The sequence below is a fragment of the Nannospalax galili genome, unplaced genomic scaffold (assembly GCF_000622305.1).
Source record: "Nannospalax galili isolate Female #2095 unplaced genomic scaffold, S.galili_v1.0 scaffold762, whole genome shotgun sequence".
Classification (NCBI taxonomy): Eukaryota; Metazoa; Chordata; class Mammalia; order Rodentia; family Spalacidae; genus Nannospalax; species Nannospalax galili.
In genome coordinates this window covers 114769-128886 of record NW_008350126.1, presented here as the reverse complement: position 1 = coordinate 128886, position 14118 = coordinate 114769, and the positions used below count along the sequence as shown (strand labels likewise).

Genomic DNA, 14118 nt, shown 5'->3' with positions numbered 1-14118 from the left:
TTAAAAAAGATCTCCATTTCATTATTAAAATACACAGATTCATACAGAAAAATTCATTTTTAATGCAATTGACATTAAGATGTTTGCATATGCACTTCTAATCTCTATATATCTGATTATTACTAGTCACAGTCAGTTAATTTTTGAGCTCCTTGGCATCTAAGCATGGATATAAAGTCATCAGGTAGATTTCACCCACTTCCCAGATGGCACCCTTCCATAGCCTCCTTCCCCCCACTAGAGCCCTTATACTCTGATATCCCTGCTACTGTCTGCTGTGTTGTTGGCCCCCCCAGCCATTCCCCACTACTTGCCCTTCTGGTGAATCTAGTCAGCCTTTCTAGAGGTCTTTGTTTTAGGGGGGTCAGCTATTGCTCATCTAGCAGCAATCAGCTGCCAGTATTCCTTTAGATAAGATTGGGGTCTGCTGTTCATTTTCCCAGTTCAATGCTGGGTTACTATCTGGGAGTCCCTTGGGCCACCCTGGCCAACAACTCAAAAGAAGGTATCTCCTATCTGGCATTGTTGCTTGTTATGTAGCCCTTAGCTATACATATGGACTCTTATGAAATTATATTGGCCCCTTTAATTTTTGGTTATACTTTCCTTTTGGGTGTTTAAGGCTATACAGATGGTCCAGATAAGCCAAGTTATTTTTACTCTTAAGGTTGTTTGAGGAGCTGTTCCTCAGTCTTTTACCAGTTCTGCCTATGTGAAGATAAATCAAAGGTCTTGCTCGACCATGGTTGGCTTTGCTTGGAAGCATGGAGGAAATGATTCCTCTGTGTTGACCCTCCTCTTTGTAGACTGGACATTGGTTCGAGTCCATCTTGTGGGGTATCCTCCTCCTCGTTGATCTAGAGGACAGGTGACCCACCACAATTACAGGACATTTTAAGAGATGATCATAGTCCCCTGGAACTAGTCGACCTAGGAGGGCAAGGAGCAAAAACTGTCCTTTACGTCCCTCTGACCAAATTAGTATGGGCCTCAAAGTATATCTGTTAAGCATCCAAGAAGGTTAGTTCCACCAGTCTGGTACTTTTAATTACTGTGTGTCATGTAGATACTTTTAAAACTTGTTAAGAGTCCAATTTACACGATGAAGGTAAACAGAGAAATAACCTTTTCAGAATTGGAAAACACTTGCCCATATTAACCCATTAACTCAAGTTACATGTATCATTCTCCTATTGCCTACTATTTTCTTCTGCAATCAAAGCCCACACTACCACCATACTGAATTGTTGCTGTTTACTAAACATTCATCACATTTCTATTTATGCATGTTTTGCCTAATGCTCTCTTATATTAGAGCCCTTCTCTTTCAGTCTCCAATTACATTTTCCTCAGTAACACCCCAGGATCTTATTTGTCTATATCACTGAGTAGTCTTAGCATTGTATTACAACTAGTTATATGAACTTCTTATCTATCCAACTATGCTATGATCTCTACAGACCAGAATCTATGTTTGATTTGTGTATCTCCCCACATCAGCCTACCTCCAAAATCCACACTATTTCTATTAAGCCTATTCACAATCCTATTTCATAATTATTAATATTTTTAAAGTTAGGTACCAATAGCAATATAGCTAATCTAATCATCCTGAGTACCACAAAAGCCACACTAATACAGGGAAGAAGACTGGAGAGCTTTACAAATTATATTCAGATCAGCAAATACAGGTTTATAAAACAGAAAAGGGGGCTGCAGAGATGACTCAGTGGTTAAGAGCACTGGCTGCTCTTGCAAAAGACTGGGGTTTGATTCCCACCACCCACACATGGTGGCTAACAACCATCTGTAATTCTAGTTCCAGGGGACCTGATGCCCTCTTCTGACCTCAGTGGTCATTGCATGACACAGGTGCACTTACATATATGCAGGCAATACATTCATACACATAGATATTTTTTTAAAAAATTATTAAAGGGCTGGAGAGATAGCTCAGTGGTTAAGAACACTGGTTGTTCTTGTGGAAGACCTGGGTTCAAACCCCAGCACCTACATGGCAGCTAACAACTGTCCATAACTCTAGTTCCAAGGGATCCGACAGCCTCTTCTGTCCTCCGAGGGCTGCACAATACTGGTGGCACATGCCTTTAGGCGCAGCACTTGGGATAGAGAGGTAGACGGATCTCTGTGAGTTCAAGGCCAGCCTGAGTTCCAGGCCAGCTGGGGCTACAGGGAGACCCTGTTTCAAAAAGAATTAAAAAATAATTTTAATTATTAAAATTATTAAAAAAACAGAAAAGGTCCAACTTTGTCTAACTTGAGAAATGAGTCTTTTTTAAAGAGGTTGAGGGCTAAGAGATTTGTTGCTCAATCACCCAAATCAAGCCTTTTCTAAGCCTCGGTTCTTTAATACCACCAAGGCATATCTATAAGAGATATCTCTATCTCCCTCAATTCACTTATCTACTCATCATTATTTTTCTGAAAATATCCCTGAAAAGAAAATCTACACCAAGCAGTATGGTAACTCTAAGCTATAACCCTCTACCTAGGCATAAAGTATACACAGTTAATACCTTCAGCTTCCTAAACTCTATTATATGTTTCTCACTAATTTATTCTTACCACTTTGACTCTTAGGTCTGATGTTCATCTTCCCCTCTTACTTCTACCTAGCTGATAGCTTATTCTTTACATATTGAAAACATGGAGCTGGGTGTGGTGGCATACACCTTTAATCCTAGGACTCAGGAGGGAGAAACAGGCAGAAAGATCTCTATGAGTTCGAGGCCAGCCTGGTCTATATAGTGTGTTCTAGGGCAGCTGTGGCTATAGGGAGAAAAGGAGAAAGGGAGACAGGGAGGGAGGGAGGGAGACAGGGAGACAGGGAGACAGGGAGGGAGGGAGGGAGGGGGGGAAGGAAGGAAGGAAGGAAGGAAGGAAGGAAGGAAGGAAGGAAGGAAGGAAGGAAGGAAGGAAGGAAAGAGAGGGGGGAAGGGAGGGAAGGAGGGAGGAAAGGGGAGGGAGGCAGGGAAGGAGAAATACAAACCCCAGAAAAACTACATAAACAGGAAAGAAGTAGTTAATAATTGAAGCTACCATTTATTAAATATCTAGGCACAATGTTTTGTATATCTAGGCATATACTTTAAAAGTGTCTCAGATTTTCGTGACAATCCTATCAGACTAATTTTATAAATAAGTAAGCTGATCCTGAAAGAGGTAAATATTACTCAACTGGCAAATATTACAGATGAAATTTAAATCCAAATCTACCTAGCTCCAAAGCCCACACTACTTCCACTCCATTACACTGCCAAAAATGAAATGTTGACTCTGTTCTCCCAGCTTCTACACTTGTCCCCCATTTTAATAATCTATTATCCATACAGCAACCTGAATGACCTTTTCTTAAATATCTATCATCTGCTTAAATATTCATTTTTTGCTCAAATCTTTCCAATGGTTACTCTCAGGGGAAAAACCAAAGTCCTTTTGGGGGAGGTCTTTTTGAGACAGGGTCTCCCTGTAGCCCCAGCTGTCCTGGAACTAACTATGTAGACCAGGCTGGCCTTGAACTCACAGAGATCCGCCTGCCTCTGCCTCCCGAGTGCTGGGATTAAGGGCATGAGCCACCACACCCAGCTCAAAGTCTTTTATAGCCTAACAGCTCTTTGATCTAGCCACCTGTCCCTTCCCCAATTATCTCTGGTCTCTTCTCTTCTTTCTCTTTCTCCTGTTTACAGCATGCCAGCGATACTCAAGCCTGTTAACATATGAAGATCTTTGAAACTACACACATTCTCCTCATCTTAAAATTTCCTTATTTCCTTTAGGTCTCTATTCAAATGCCACATCCATATATGGGACCTTTATGATGCCTATCTTAAATTGTTACCTTGGTGCTTTCTAGTCCTTTCTTGTGCTTTTTTTTTTTCTAAAGTATTTGTCACCATGCTAGGGAGATAGTTTATGTGGTAAAGTACCACGTAAGCATGAGGACCAGAGTTTGAACCATAGAACCCACATAAAAAGCTGGGCATGGTGAATTCATGCTTGTAATTCTAGCAATGGGGAGGTGGAGACAGGAAGATCTTTGGAGCTTTCCGGCTGGCCAGCCTAGCCTAATTGGCAAGTCCTAGGGTCCCAGGGAGAGAACTTGCCTCACAAAAGAAAGTAAACTGAGGAATAACACCCAAGGTTGACCTCTGGCCTCCATACACATCCACACACATGAACACATGCATACACACGCTAATTGAACATTTATCACCACTTGACATAGTGTATATTTACTTTTTCCACTATCTTCACTACTAGAATGGAAACTACATGAGAATAGTGACTTTTCATATTCATTCACTGTATCTGATCTATAATAACTATTAATAGTTTTTGAATGAGTAAATGGGGAGCTTTATTTTTCCAAAATGTTTACATAAAAAACATCTCCAATGTATTTCCAGAAAACAAGTGTTCTAGTCTAGATCAAGGTAATGAATCCAAACAATGCCTTTAAAGAACCTTTCCTTTTTTAAAAAAATTATTTTTATTTTATGTGTATGCATGTACTGCCTGCATATAGGTAAGTGCACCCATGTCGTGCAATGCCCACGGAGGTCAGAAGAGGCTGTCGGATCCTGGGACTGGTGTACTGCCTGCATATAGGTAAGTGCACCCATGTCGTGCAATGCCCACGGAGGTCAGAAGAGGCTGTCGGATCCCCTGGGACTGGAGTTACGGACAGCTGTTAGCTGCCATGTGGGTGCTGGGATTCAAACCCAGGTCTTCTGCAAGAACAACCAGTGTTCTTAACCACTGAGCCATCTCTCCAGCCCCTTCATTTTTTGATAGTTCTGAGTATACAGTCATATCATTGAATAAACTGAGCAGACAAGCCAGCTTAACCAGAGTGTAGTACTATAATCAAATAAAACTTACAGCAATGTTAATCAGACACATCTTTAATGACATACATAATTGTTATTGTGCTGCACAGCAACTAAGCATAAATGGTAGACATGCCATGTAAATTACACTAATTATTTTTCCTTTTATACAACCAAACCAAGCATGTCTAGGATCAGCTTCAAATAGAAACAGAAAGGAGGGGAAAGCTGGGTACTTAACTCTGGGAGGAAAGTACTCTCCTATTCTACTTCTTAGAATTAAGCAAATGGTCTCCAAGCTAGGTTGTGTCTTCAAGATGAGTAACTTTTCCTCCAATAGTATGATATTCCTCCAAAGATTTAGAAACTAAGTTGAGAGGAAAACGAAACAATTACTAACTATGTCTGTAAGAAGGAAGAGAGACATAGGCAAGCTGATAGGAAAACCTGAGATCAAATTTGCTGAGGACCTAGTAAATGCCACACACATAATTCCTCGCTTCCCCAGTCTATGTAGACACCCAAACTGTTCTCAGGAAAATGGAAGAGTCTATGGGATGATTCCAGTGAGTATTTCCTACTGCAAATTCTCTTACAGAACCTAAAATGTCAGATTTCACAGTCTAAACCACCGTCTCCAGGACATCATCCCAATTCACTGCACTTCTCTCTTCCACTGCGCTCATTTGCAAGGATGTTCACCTGGGTATAAACCATTTACTCTGATCAACTTGTAATTACTTTCTTGAGTAAATGTTTATTTTGCCTATGAGACTACAAACCATTTGGTGGCAGAAATCTTGTTGTCAAATTTCTTTAGTAACCCATAAAAGGCTTACCACCAATTAAAAATAGTGTTCCAGAGGGCTGGAGAGATAATTCATCAGTTAAAAGCATTTACAGCACAATCATGAAGACCAGAGTTTGGATCCCACCCAGCACCCACGTAACAACTGGGGAGTCCTACACATACCTGTAAGCCTGGCTCTGAGAGGCAGGAGGATCAGTGGGGCTTACTGGATTTTAGTCTAGCTGAGAAAATGAGAGCCCCAGATTCAGAGAGAAATCCTGCCTCAAAGGAATAGACAGACCTCTTCTGGCCTCTACACACATACAAGTGCTCATATACTCACAACAGACATATATATATTACACATACAAACATATACATACAACTAATTTTTTTTTAAAGTTTCCAGGGCTGGTGAGATGGTTCATCAGATAAAAGCACTTGCCACGAAGCCTAATGACCTGAGTTCAATCCACAGAACCCACATGGTAGAAGGAGAAAACTGATTCCCACAAGCTGTATAAATACATACATACATACATACATACATACATACATACATACATACACACCCACAATTAAATAAATAAATAAATGTAATTTAAAATAAAAATAAAGAGCTGGAGATATGGTTCACATGTTAACAGCACATACTTCTCTTGCAAGGACCTGAATTCAGTTCCTAGCACCCATACTGGGTATTGTCTGTAACTCCAGCTCCAGGGCATTCAATGCCTCTGCAGTCACATGTGTATGTGTACACACACACACACACACACACACACACACACACACACTTAAAATTAATCTTACCAAAGAAAATAAAAGGTGTTCCCTAAGTATTTAAATGAATTAAAGGTATGTAGGAATAAGTGGCAAAACAAATCAAATTTCTGGTTCTAAGTAGACAATTGATATTGGAAAGAATAGCTTTTGACAAATGTTCCTAAGAAAAATAATGGACTATCATTCAGGATACAACAGACAGCTTCAGATGGAGGTCTGAGACATTAGGATCAGAGCTGTAAGACATATGGCTACTCAAGAATATCACAATTTTCCATTACATCAGAAAACACATGTATATCTATGTCTGAACGTCCATAAGACTCAGGATGTAATCCAATGGAGCAACTAGAAAGGGTCACTTCTTTAACCCAATGGAATAAGGGAACCTGAAAGTTTTTCTCTGAATGACAATGGTTAAAGTCTCAGTCTACTTATACCAGAATAATGTCAGTTTAACAAGTTCAATGAGAACAATCTGGCTCTAGCAGCAAAATTCTACATTTAGTCTAAGGAAATTCAGAGATAAGTCTAAATTATTTCAGCAGCAAAAAAGGTATTTTGGATTATGAGTTCCCCAAATATACCCCAGTAAGAAACAGGATTAAAAGCAAATTATTATGAAAGATACCAGGTATCATAAATGCCAAAACGCCCTATTTAAGCACAAACTAGCAGAGTTCAGTAGGGAAGATAGAAGGAAAGGAGCTAGTCTGTATCACTTCTTACCTAGTAATTTTGACCTGAAAGAGGACATACATTCCTAAGTTCTCAAATTCATTTAGTATTTGTGGACCTCAGTGCTGAATGCATCACTGATTCAATGACTAATGTCCACTGCAGAATGTGCTTGTGAGAGAGGTTAAGACAGACTCTTCCCCTTATAGCCACAAATGTTCAGCCCCTGAACTGTTTCAGTCACTGGAACTCTTGGCTTTAAAAAACAGCCTAAAGAGCTATGCCAAATTAAAACTATCTAGATTTCAATCTTTTGGGTGTTCCCCAGTATATGGGGTTCATGACTGTATTTAGGTCATCTTCCATTATATTAATAAAACATAATGTTATGTATAAAGGCCCTTTAAAAGGATCACAAAATCTTTGCCCTAGGAAGTTCATTACTGAGAATATAGCATTCATTAACAGTTAAGTGGTTACTTTTTAAATGGGCACTATTTTAATAAGCTAATTACTGTTGATTGACAGATGTATAAAGTAAAACATGGAAACATGTATAGATCACACATTACAACAGAGATATTGCTCAACTTTAAGCTGAATGAACTCCTTTAACTGTCACCCCATATTCAGAATATATCCCAACTGCAGCAACATCTTTATAGACATCATAGACTCAGTGCCATGTAATTATGACTGACAATCTGAAACATTCTAAAGATGTAATAGTTAAGAAAATGGAAGCAATCCAGATATCAGAATACTATTAAGTATTAAAAATATTTTTAGAAATGACTTATTCAGAATAAGGGAAATTTATGCTGCAAATAGAAAAAGCAGAATATAAAATTTTATAATCATAACTACATAAAAGAAAATATATGCAACAGAAAGACCTAAACTTACTAATAAAGAAAAAACATAGCATAGCCACATTTATGTAAACAGTGCCTGACTAATTTTATGCATTCAATAAACGTAGTTTAATAGCTAAGATATACACAAATTCAGAAAAATTATGTAATATATAATCTTTCTGGAAATTTTAACTTATAAAATACTTCACAATTATATAATTTCATATTTAAATACATCTAAGTTATAGAAATCAAGTAGTACTAAGGTTGCCAACACTTTCAATTGCCTACAAGTTACATTCTATTCAGTATAGTGGATCACAGAGAGCTAGCTATGCTGATACTATTTTATTTAGAGGTTAAAATCACAGACAGAAAGGTAGGATCAGACCTCAAGAGACATGATTAACAAGAATATCTCACTCTATATCAAAACTATGGTTTGGGTGTACTTCTAGATAGATAGATAACCCAATAGTTCCAGCATAACTCAGCAGAGACATACAGGACATGAATATAAATTAGGGATATTTTTAACTCCTGGCTCCAGGTAGAATTTCCTGCTAAAATAAACAAGACATTTATTTTAAATTTTAAAAATGGACCACTCTAGAACTTAGTTCCTTGGGCTCAAATTCCTCAAGAGTCTCAATATTTGAATATCTAAGCTGAAATGCAAGATCTACCATGTTATATTGGCTTTTCACCTATCTACAGTAAAAAATAAATTGCAGGGCCGAAGAGATGGCTCAGCTATTAAGAGCACTGATTGCTCTTGCAGAAGACCTCGGTTCAATTCCCAGGACCCACATGGCAGCTAACAATCATCTGTAACTCTAGTTCCAGAGGATCAGATGCCCTCTTCTGACCTCTACCGGCACTGCACAACACGGGTGCACTTAAATACACTCATACACATAAAATAAATAAAAATAATATATAAAATATTTTAAAAAGAATAAATTGGGACATTAAGAGGAAAGACTTTTTCCATCTACCTTCTCCTGAGGTACATGTTACAAGATAGTATACCTACTAAGAACAACAACATTAAAGTACTAGAAATTAACTAGACAGAAAACAACAGAAACTTTGAAAGAAGGGTTGTGTATTTCTCCAGCATTATATTATATGGATTACAAAAGTACCATGCAAAGAAAATTTAATAGGCTGTTCTGGTGAGTTTTTACCTGTTCCCTGCTCCATGAGACCACTGCAGTACATGGCATGTTGTTCAATCTTTGTGGATGGGAAGCCTCGGTCACACATTGGGCAGTACACCTGAGTGCTAGAGGAGAGGGCAGAGGGAGGATTTTCTTTCTCACTGTCTTCCTTATTACCAACCTGAAGAACATGGCAAACAGTAGTTGTCACAGTTTTAGTTTATATCTTTTGCCCCAAAGAACAAGTCACCATCACACATATGCATTATTAATCCTCACAATCTTACAGAGCCATTATCATACACTCTTAATTTCTTTACCTCTATTTATTCATTGTGTATAGATGGGAGCACACATGTCAGGGTATACATGTGGAAGTCAGAAGACAATTTGTGGGGTTGCCTCTTTCCTTCTACCTTGTGAGTTCTAGGAATTGAACTCAAGTTGTCAGGCTTAGTGGCAAATGCCTTTCTTTACCTCTGAACCATCTCACCTACCCCACCACATGCTTTTCACATGAGAAAACTGTTGTCTGAATCAGTAAAGCAATTTGCACAGAGCCATAGGCAATAAAACAAGGGAGTGTCTGGCTTCAAAACTGGCCTCTAAAAACCATTACTGTTCTTCCAGAGGACCCAGGTTCAATTCCCAGCACCCACACAGTGGCTAACAACCATCTGTAAACCCAGTTCAAGGGGATCCAACACCCTCTTCTGGCCTCTGTGAGCACTGCATGCACATGGTACACTTACATACATGCAGGCAAAAAACACACACCTAAAATAAAAATAAATAAAATAAATATTTTAAAAAACTGACCTCTACTTTCTGCTTTGTGACTTTCTGGATTAGAAAAGCAGGGAAGGGTCAAATATTTAAAGGCCTTAAAAAAATCATTAGTTAAGATAATTAATTCTGGTGCTGGAGAGATGGCTCAGCAGTTAAGAACACTGACTGTTCTGCAGAGGACCCAGGTTCCATTCCCAGCACCCACATGGGCAGCTAACAACCATCTGTAACTCCAATTCCAGGGGATCTGATGCTTTCTTCTGACTTCATGGGCATTGCACAACACAGGTGCACTTACACACATGCAGACAATACACTCATACACATAAAATAAAAATAAATAAAATTAAATTAAAAAAAAAGATAATTCTGCTGAAGCCCCTCTTAAATCTCTCTCCTGCTCCTCTTGGTGTTTCATAATGACCATTTCTCCCAGAGTTACCAGTGTCTCTCATAGGTAGTTTTTAAAAATTATTTTGGGTGTGTGTGTATGGTGGGGTGAGGGGTGTGTGTGTGTGTGTGTGTGTGTGTGTGTGTGTGTGTGTGTGTAATGGCACATGTGCGGAGGTCAGAGGACAACTTGGGGACTCAGTTCTCACCTTCCACCTTTTCTGAGGTAGGATCTCTGCTTTTGTGTTGTCTACCGAATCTAGCTGTCTCTGCCTCCCCTCTCACCATATGTGCTTGGATTATAGATGTGCACCACTACATCTGCCTTTTTAATTTATTTATTTCTATTTATTTTTCAACGTGTATGAGTGTCTGCCTGAATGTATGCATGTGTACCAGATAAGTACCTGGTGCTCACAGAAGCCAGAAGAGGGTGTTGAATGCCCTGAAACTAGAATTATAGATTGTTTTGAGCTGTTGTGTGGGTGCTAAGAACTAAACCCAGGTCCTCTGCAAGAGCAGTAAGTGCTTTTAACCACTGAGCCATCTCTCTAGTCCCAACATGTGGCTTTTAATGTGGGTTCCACAAACTGAACTTGGGTCATCAGGCTTGCTCAGCTAGTTCCTTTACTAACTGAACCATCTCCCTTGCCCTCTCATAGTCTTATGTTAGTTCTTGGTCAGGACCAAGAACAGAACAGTAAGTAATTCAACTGCATGCCTGAGCACTGCAGTGTTCCCACCTAATACTTGCTTCAAAAGACAGCATGTCTACCTAATGCAAAAATGGCCTGTACAATTTCTGCTTTCATTAAAAACAAGGTCAATACACCTTACAGTAGGAAACTAAATCAATAAAAGACCCTGTCACAAAAAACAGAGAGTGACAGTGGAAGATACGTAGTCAACCTCTAGCCTCCACGTGAAAACACACAGGCAAGTACACTTCACACAGGCAAGTACACTTCACTCACACACACACACACACACACACACACACACAAGAAAAATACATGCTAAGAATCTTAATCAGAATTTTGAAAATCAACTATATGGCTACAGCCAGGCATGTGTAATTAGGAAAGGTTAAAATGCAAATAGAGATTCACTTATTTTATCTTCCCTTTGTATTTCTGATAACACTTAAAAATTAATGCTGAAATGATGTTTGTGTTACATAGTAATTTTCCCCCTAGATTGTTCACTTCTGCTACTTGTCAGTATATAAAAGAAAATGTCTCTATATCTTTAGAGACAAATCTATGTTCAGATTCTAGTTCTATCACTAATAACAACATCAATGAGTACAAATTTCCCCAGCTCTAACAGAAATAATAAAAGCACTCAAGAAATGATGAGCTGAACTGGTATCTTCAAATATAAAAACTTCTCTCTGGGATAAGCATTCCCAAAGCAAAAGCCTTATGCCACCAAAATCTTTCAGCCAAGGTCAACTTTGTATCAGACAGAAGAAAACTAGCATAATCAAAAGAACGAGGAAAAGTATAGACAAGAGTTCTCACCTCCCTATCACCCTTCATTAGCATTCTCACTTCAGCTGGGGTCTCTCTGCTACCTACAGGCTCTTCTCTTTCCGGATCAAGAGTTTCAGGGGAACTTAGCTGTATCTCTATAATTAAAAAAAAAAATTAAATACCATTAATTTTTATTTGGCATTTTCATGCTTAAATAACATTTATTTCTCTCCAAAGTTTAGGGTATCATATTGCTACAGTGACAATATAGATCTAGTTTGTTTCATCTTAAAGCTTTACTGAATCATAATTTACAGACAACAAAATTCACCAATTTTTTACTTTAAATTTTGATTAATGCATACCATGTAACTACCACCACAATAAAGAAAAACATATTTCCAGCATCCCATAAAGTCCTCCAGTATCCCTTTGTAGTCAATTGTACGAAGCTACCTTGTGCTCCTACAGTTTTGCCTTTCCTATAATATCACCTAAATGGAATCAACCATGTGTGGTAGCACACACCTGTGATCCTCTACTCAGGAGGCTCAGACCTGGGACAACACAGTGAGACCCTGTCTTTAAAAAAAAGAATCAAACTTTTGTGTCATCTTCTTTTACTCAGAATAATGTGACTGAGGCACAGCTCTGTTGTCATATCTATGAACGGTTCATTCCTTTTTTCTGATAAGTAGTAGTCTACTGGGTGAATACATCACAATTTGTTAATCTATTCACCAATTAACCCATTTGGCTTATTTTATTGATTCTAGCTTCAAAATCTATTAATTTTGACAGAAACTAAAACTGTCAATATTCCAAAGTTAAAGGGATGATTAGGGAAAATGGAAACTGTGGCCAGAAATAAGAATATGCATTTAATTCAAAGATATGACATTCTTCAGTATGTTCTTTAACCAATGTCTATTAATTCAACAAATATTAATGGAATAACAAGCCTCAGGCACTGTGCTACCACTACTAACAAGCAGTATGAAGCTGGGGATGTCCTTCTAATATAGATTAGCAACAAATTATATATACCTCTTGGACACAATTTGGCCAGCTGCCTGGTTTGGAAAATCGGGGTTTTTTTTTGTTTTTGCTTTTATTTTTTGTTTTCTTGTTTTGTTTTGTCTTTTTGAGACAGGATTTCCTTGAAACCCTAGCTGGCCTGGAACTCATTATGTAGACCAGGCAGGCCTTGAACTCACAGAGGTCCTCTTGCCTCCCTAGTGCTGGGACTAAAGGCTTATGCCACCATGCCCAGAGATAAATAAGATTTAACTGAAACACAGCCATATTCATTCAGCTATGTATTGTCTATGGCTGCTTTTGCAGTAAAACAGAGATAAGCAGTTTGTGCCCTGAAGAGCCTAAAATGTTTACTAGTCTTGAATTTAAAAAAAAAAAAAAAAAAGATGGGAAAGTTTATTAGAAAGTGGGGGAAAAGTAGTGAAAAGAATTTTTTAAAGTTTGCTAACCTGTTCTAGGTACCTATCAATATAACAAAAGGACACTAATTAGATTTCAAATGACAAAAAAATCTGGAAAAGACATGTTGTAAACTCAATGTGTGTGTCCCTTTCAAACTTTATAATGAAACCATAACCACAAATGTGATATTACAAAGTGGGGCCTTTGGGAAGTAATTAGGTCATAAAAGTGAACAAATCGAGAATGGGATAGTGCCTTTACATAAGGAACCCCAAAGCGCTCTCTCACTCTTTCATCCCATGCACATGAGAAGGTACCATGTATGAACCAGGAAGTGGGTTCTCACCAGACACTGTATCTGACCATGCCTTCATCTTGGACTCCCCAGCCTCTGACACTGTTAAGAAATAAATGTCTGTTGAGTCTACGATGTTTTATTGCAACTAGGACAAAGAAAAAAATTTCATCTTGGAAGGTATATCCTCTAAGTTCTTAGTTATTTAACACTATAACCAACTATACCTTCTCCTGACACTTTCATGCTTCACAAATACAATGAATGATCAACATTAGGCAAATAATCTATACAATTCTAAACTAGTTCCTGAATGATTAAAGGATTAGATACATAACAATATTAACTATCTGAACACACTGTAATTTTTTTGGAAATTAGATATATGCAGACACACAAACACATTTCCACTTGATGGAAAGAAAAGGCTCATGGTGAAGAAACTTGCAAAATCTTTGTTAAATATCTCTCAAAGAGCTTATCACCAAAGACAATAAGCTTGTTAAAAAATAATAACCACTCACTATGGACTACTACAATAATAAAAAGTATGAATAGATAAAACTGTCTAACTACAAAAACAACTTAAGAGAGCATTAGTGTCT

The 14118-nt window shown here is 38.2% G+C and overlaps 1 protein-coding gene across 3 annotated transcripts in view; it reads right to left on the bottom strand.

Annotated features, from left to right (window-relative positions):
- The window catches only part of Uimc1 (ubiquitin interaction motif containing 1), a 131006-nt gene that overhangs the window by 41942 nt on the left and 74946 nt on the right, over positions 1 to 14118 (bottom strand). For all 3 annotated transcript variants that reach the window (XM_017801729.2, XM_017801728.2, XM_029570513.1), the window contains 3 exons: positions 13565 to 13615; positions 11827 to 11933; positions 9152 to 9305 (listed from right to left, as the gene is read on the bottom strand). In XM_017801729.2, coding sequence (XP_017657218.1) covers positions 9152 to 9305; positions 11827 to 11933; positions 13565 to 13615 — 312 coding nt within the window. The remainder of the gene's footprint in view (positions 1 to 9151; positions 9306 to 11826; positions 11934 to 13564; positions 13616 to 14118) is intronic.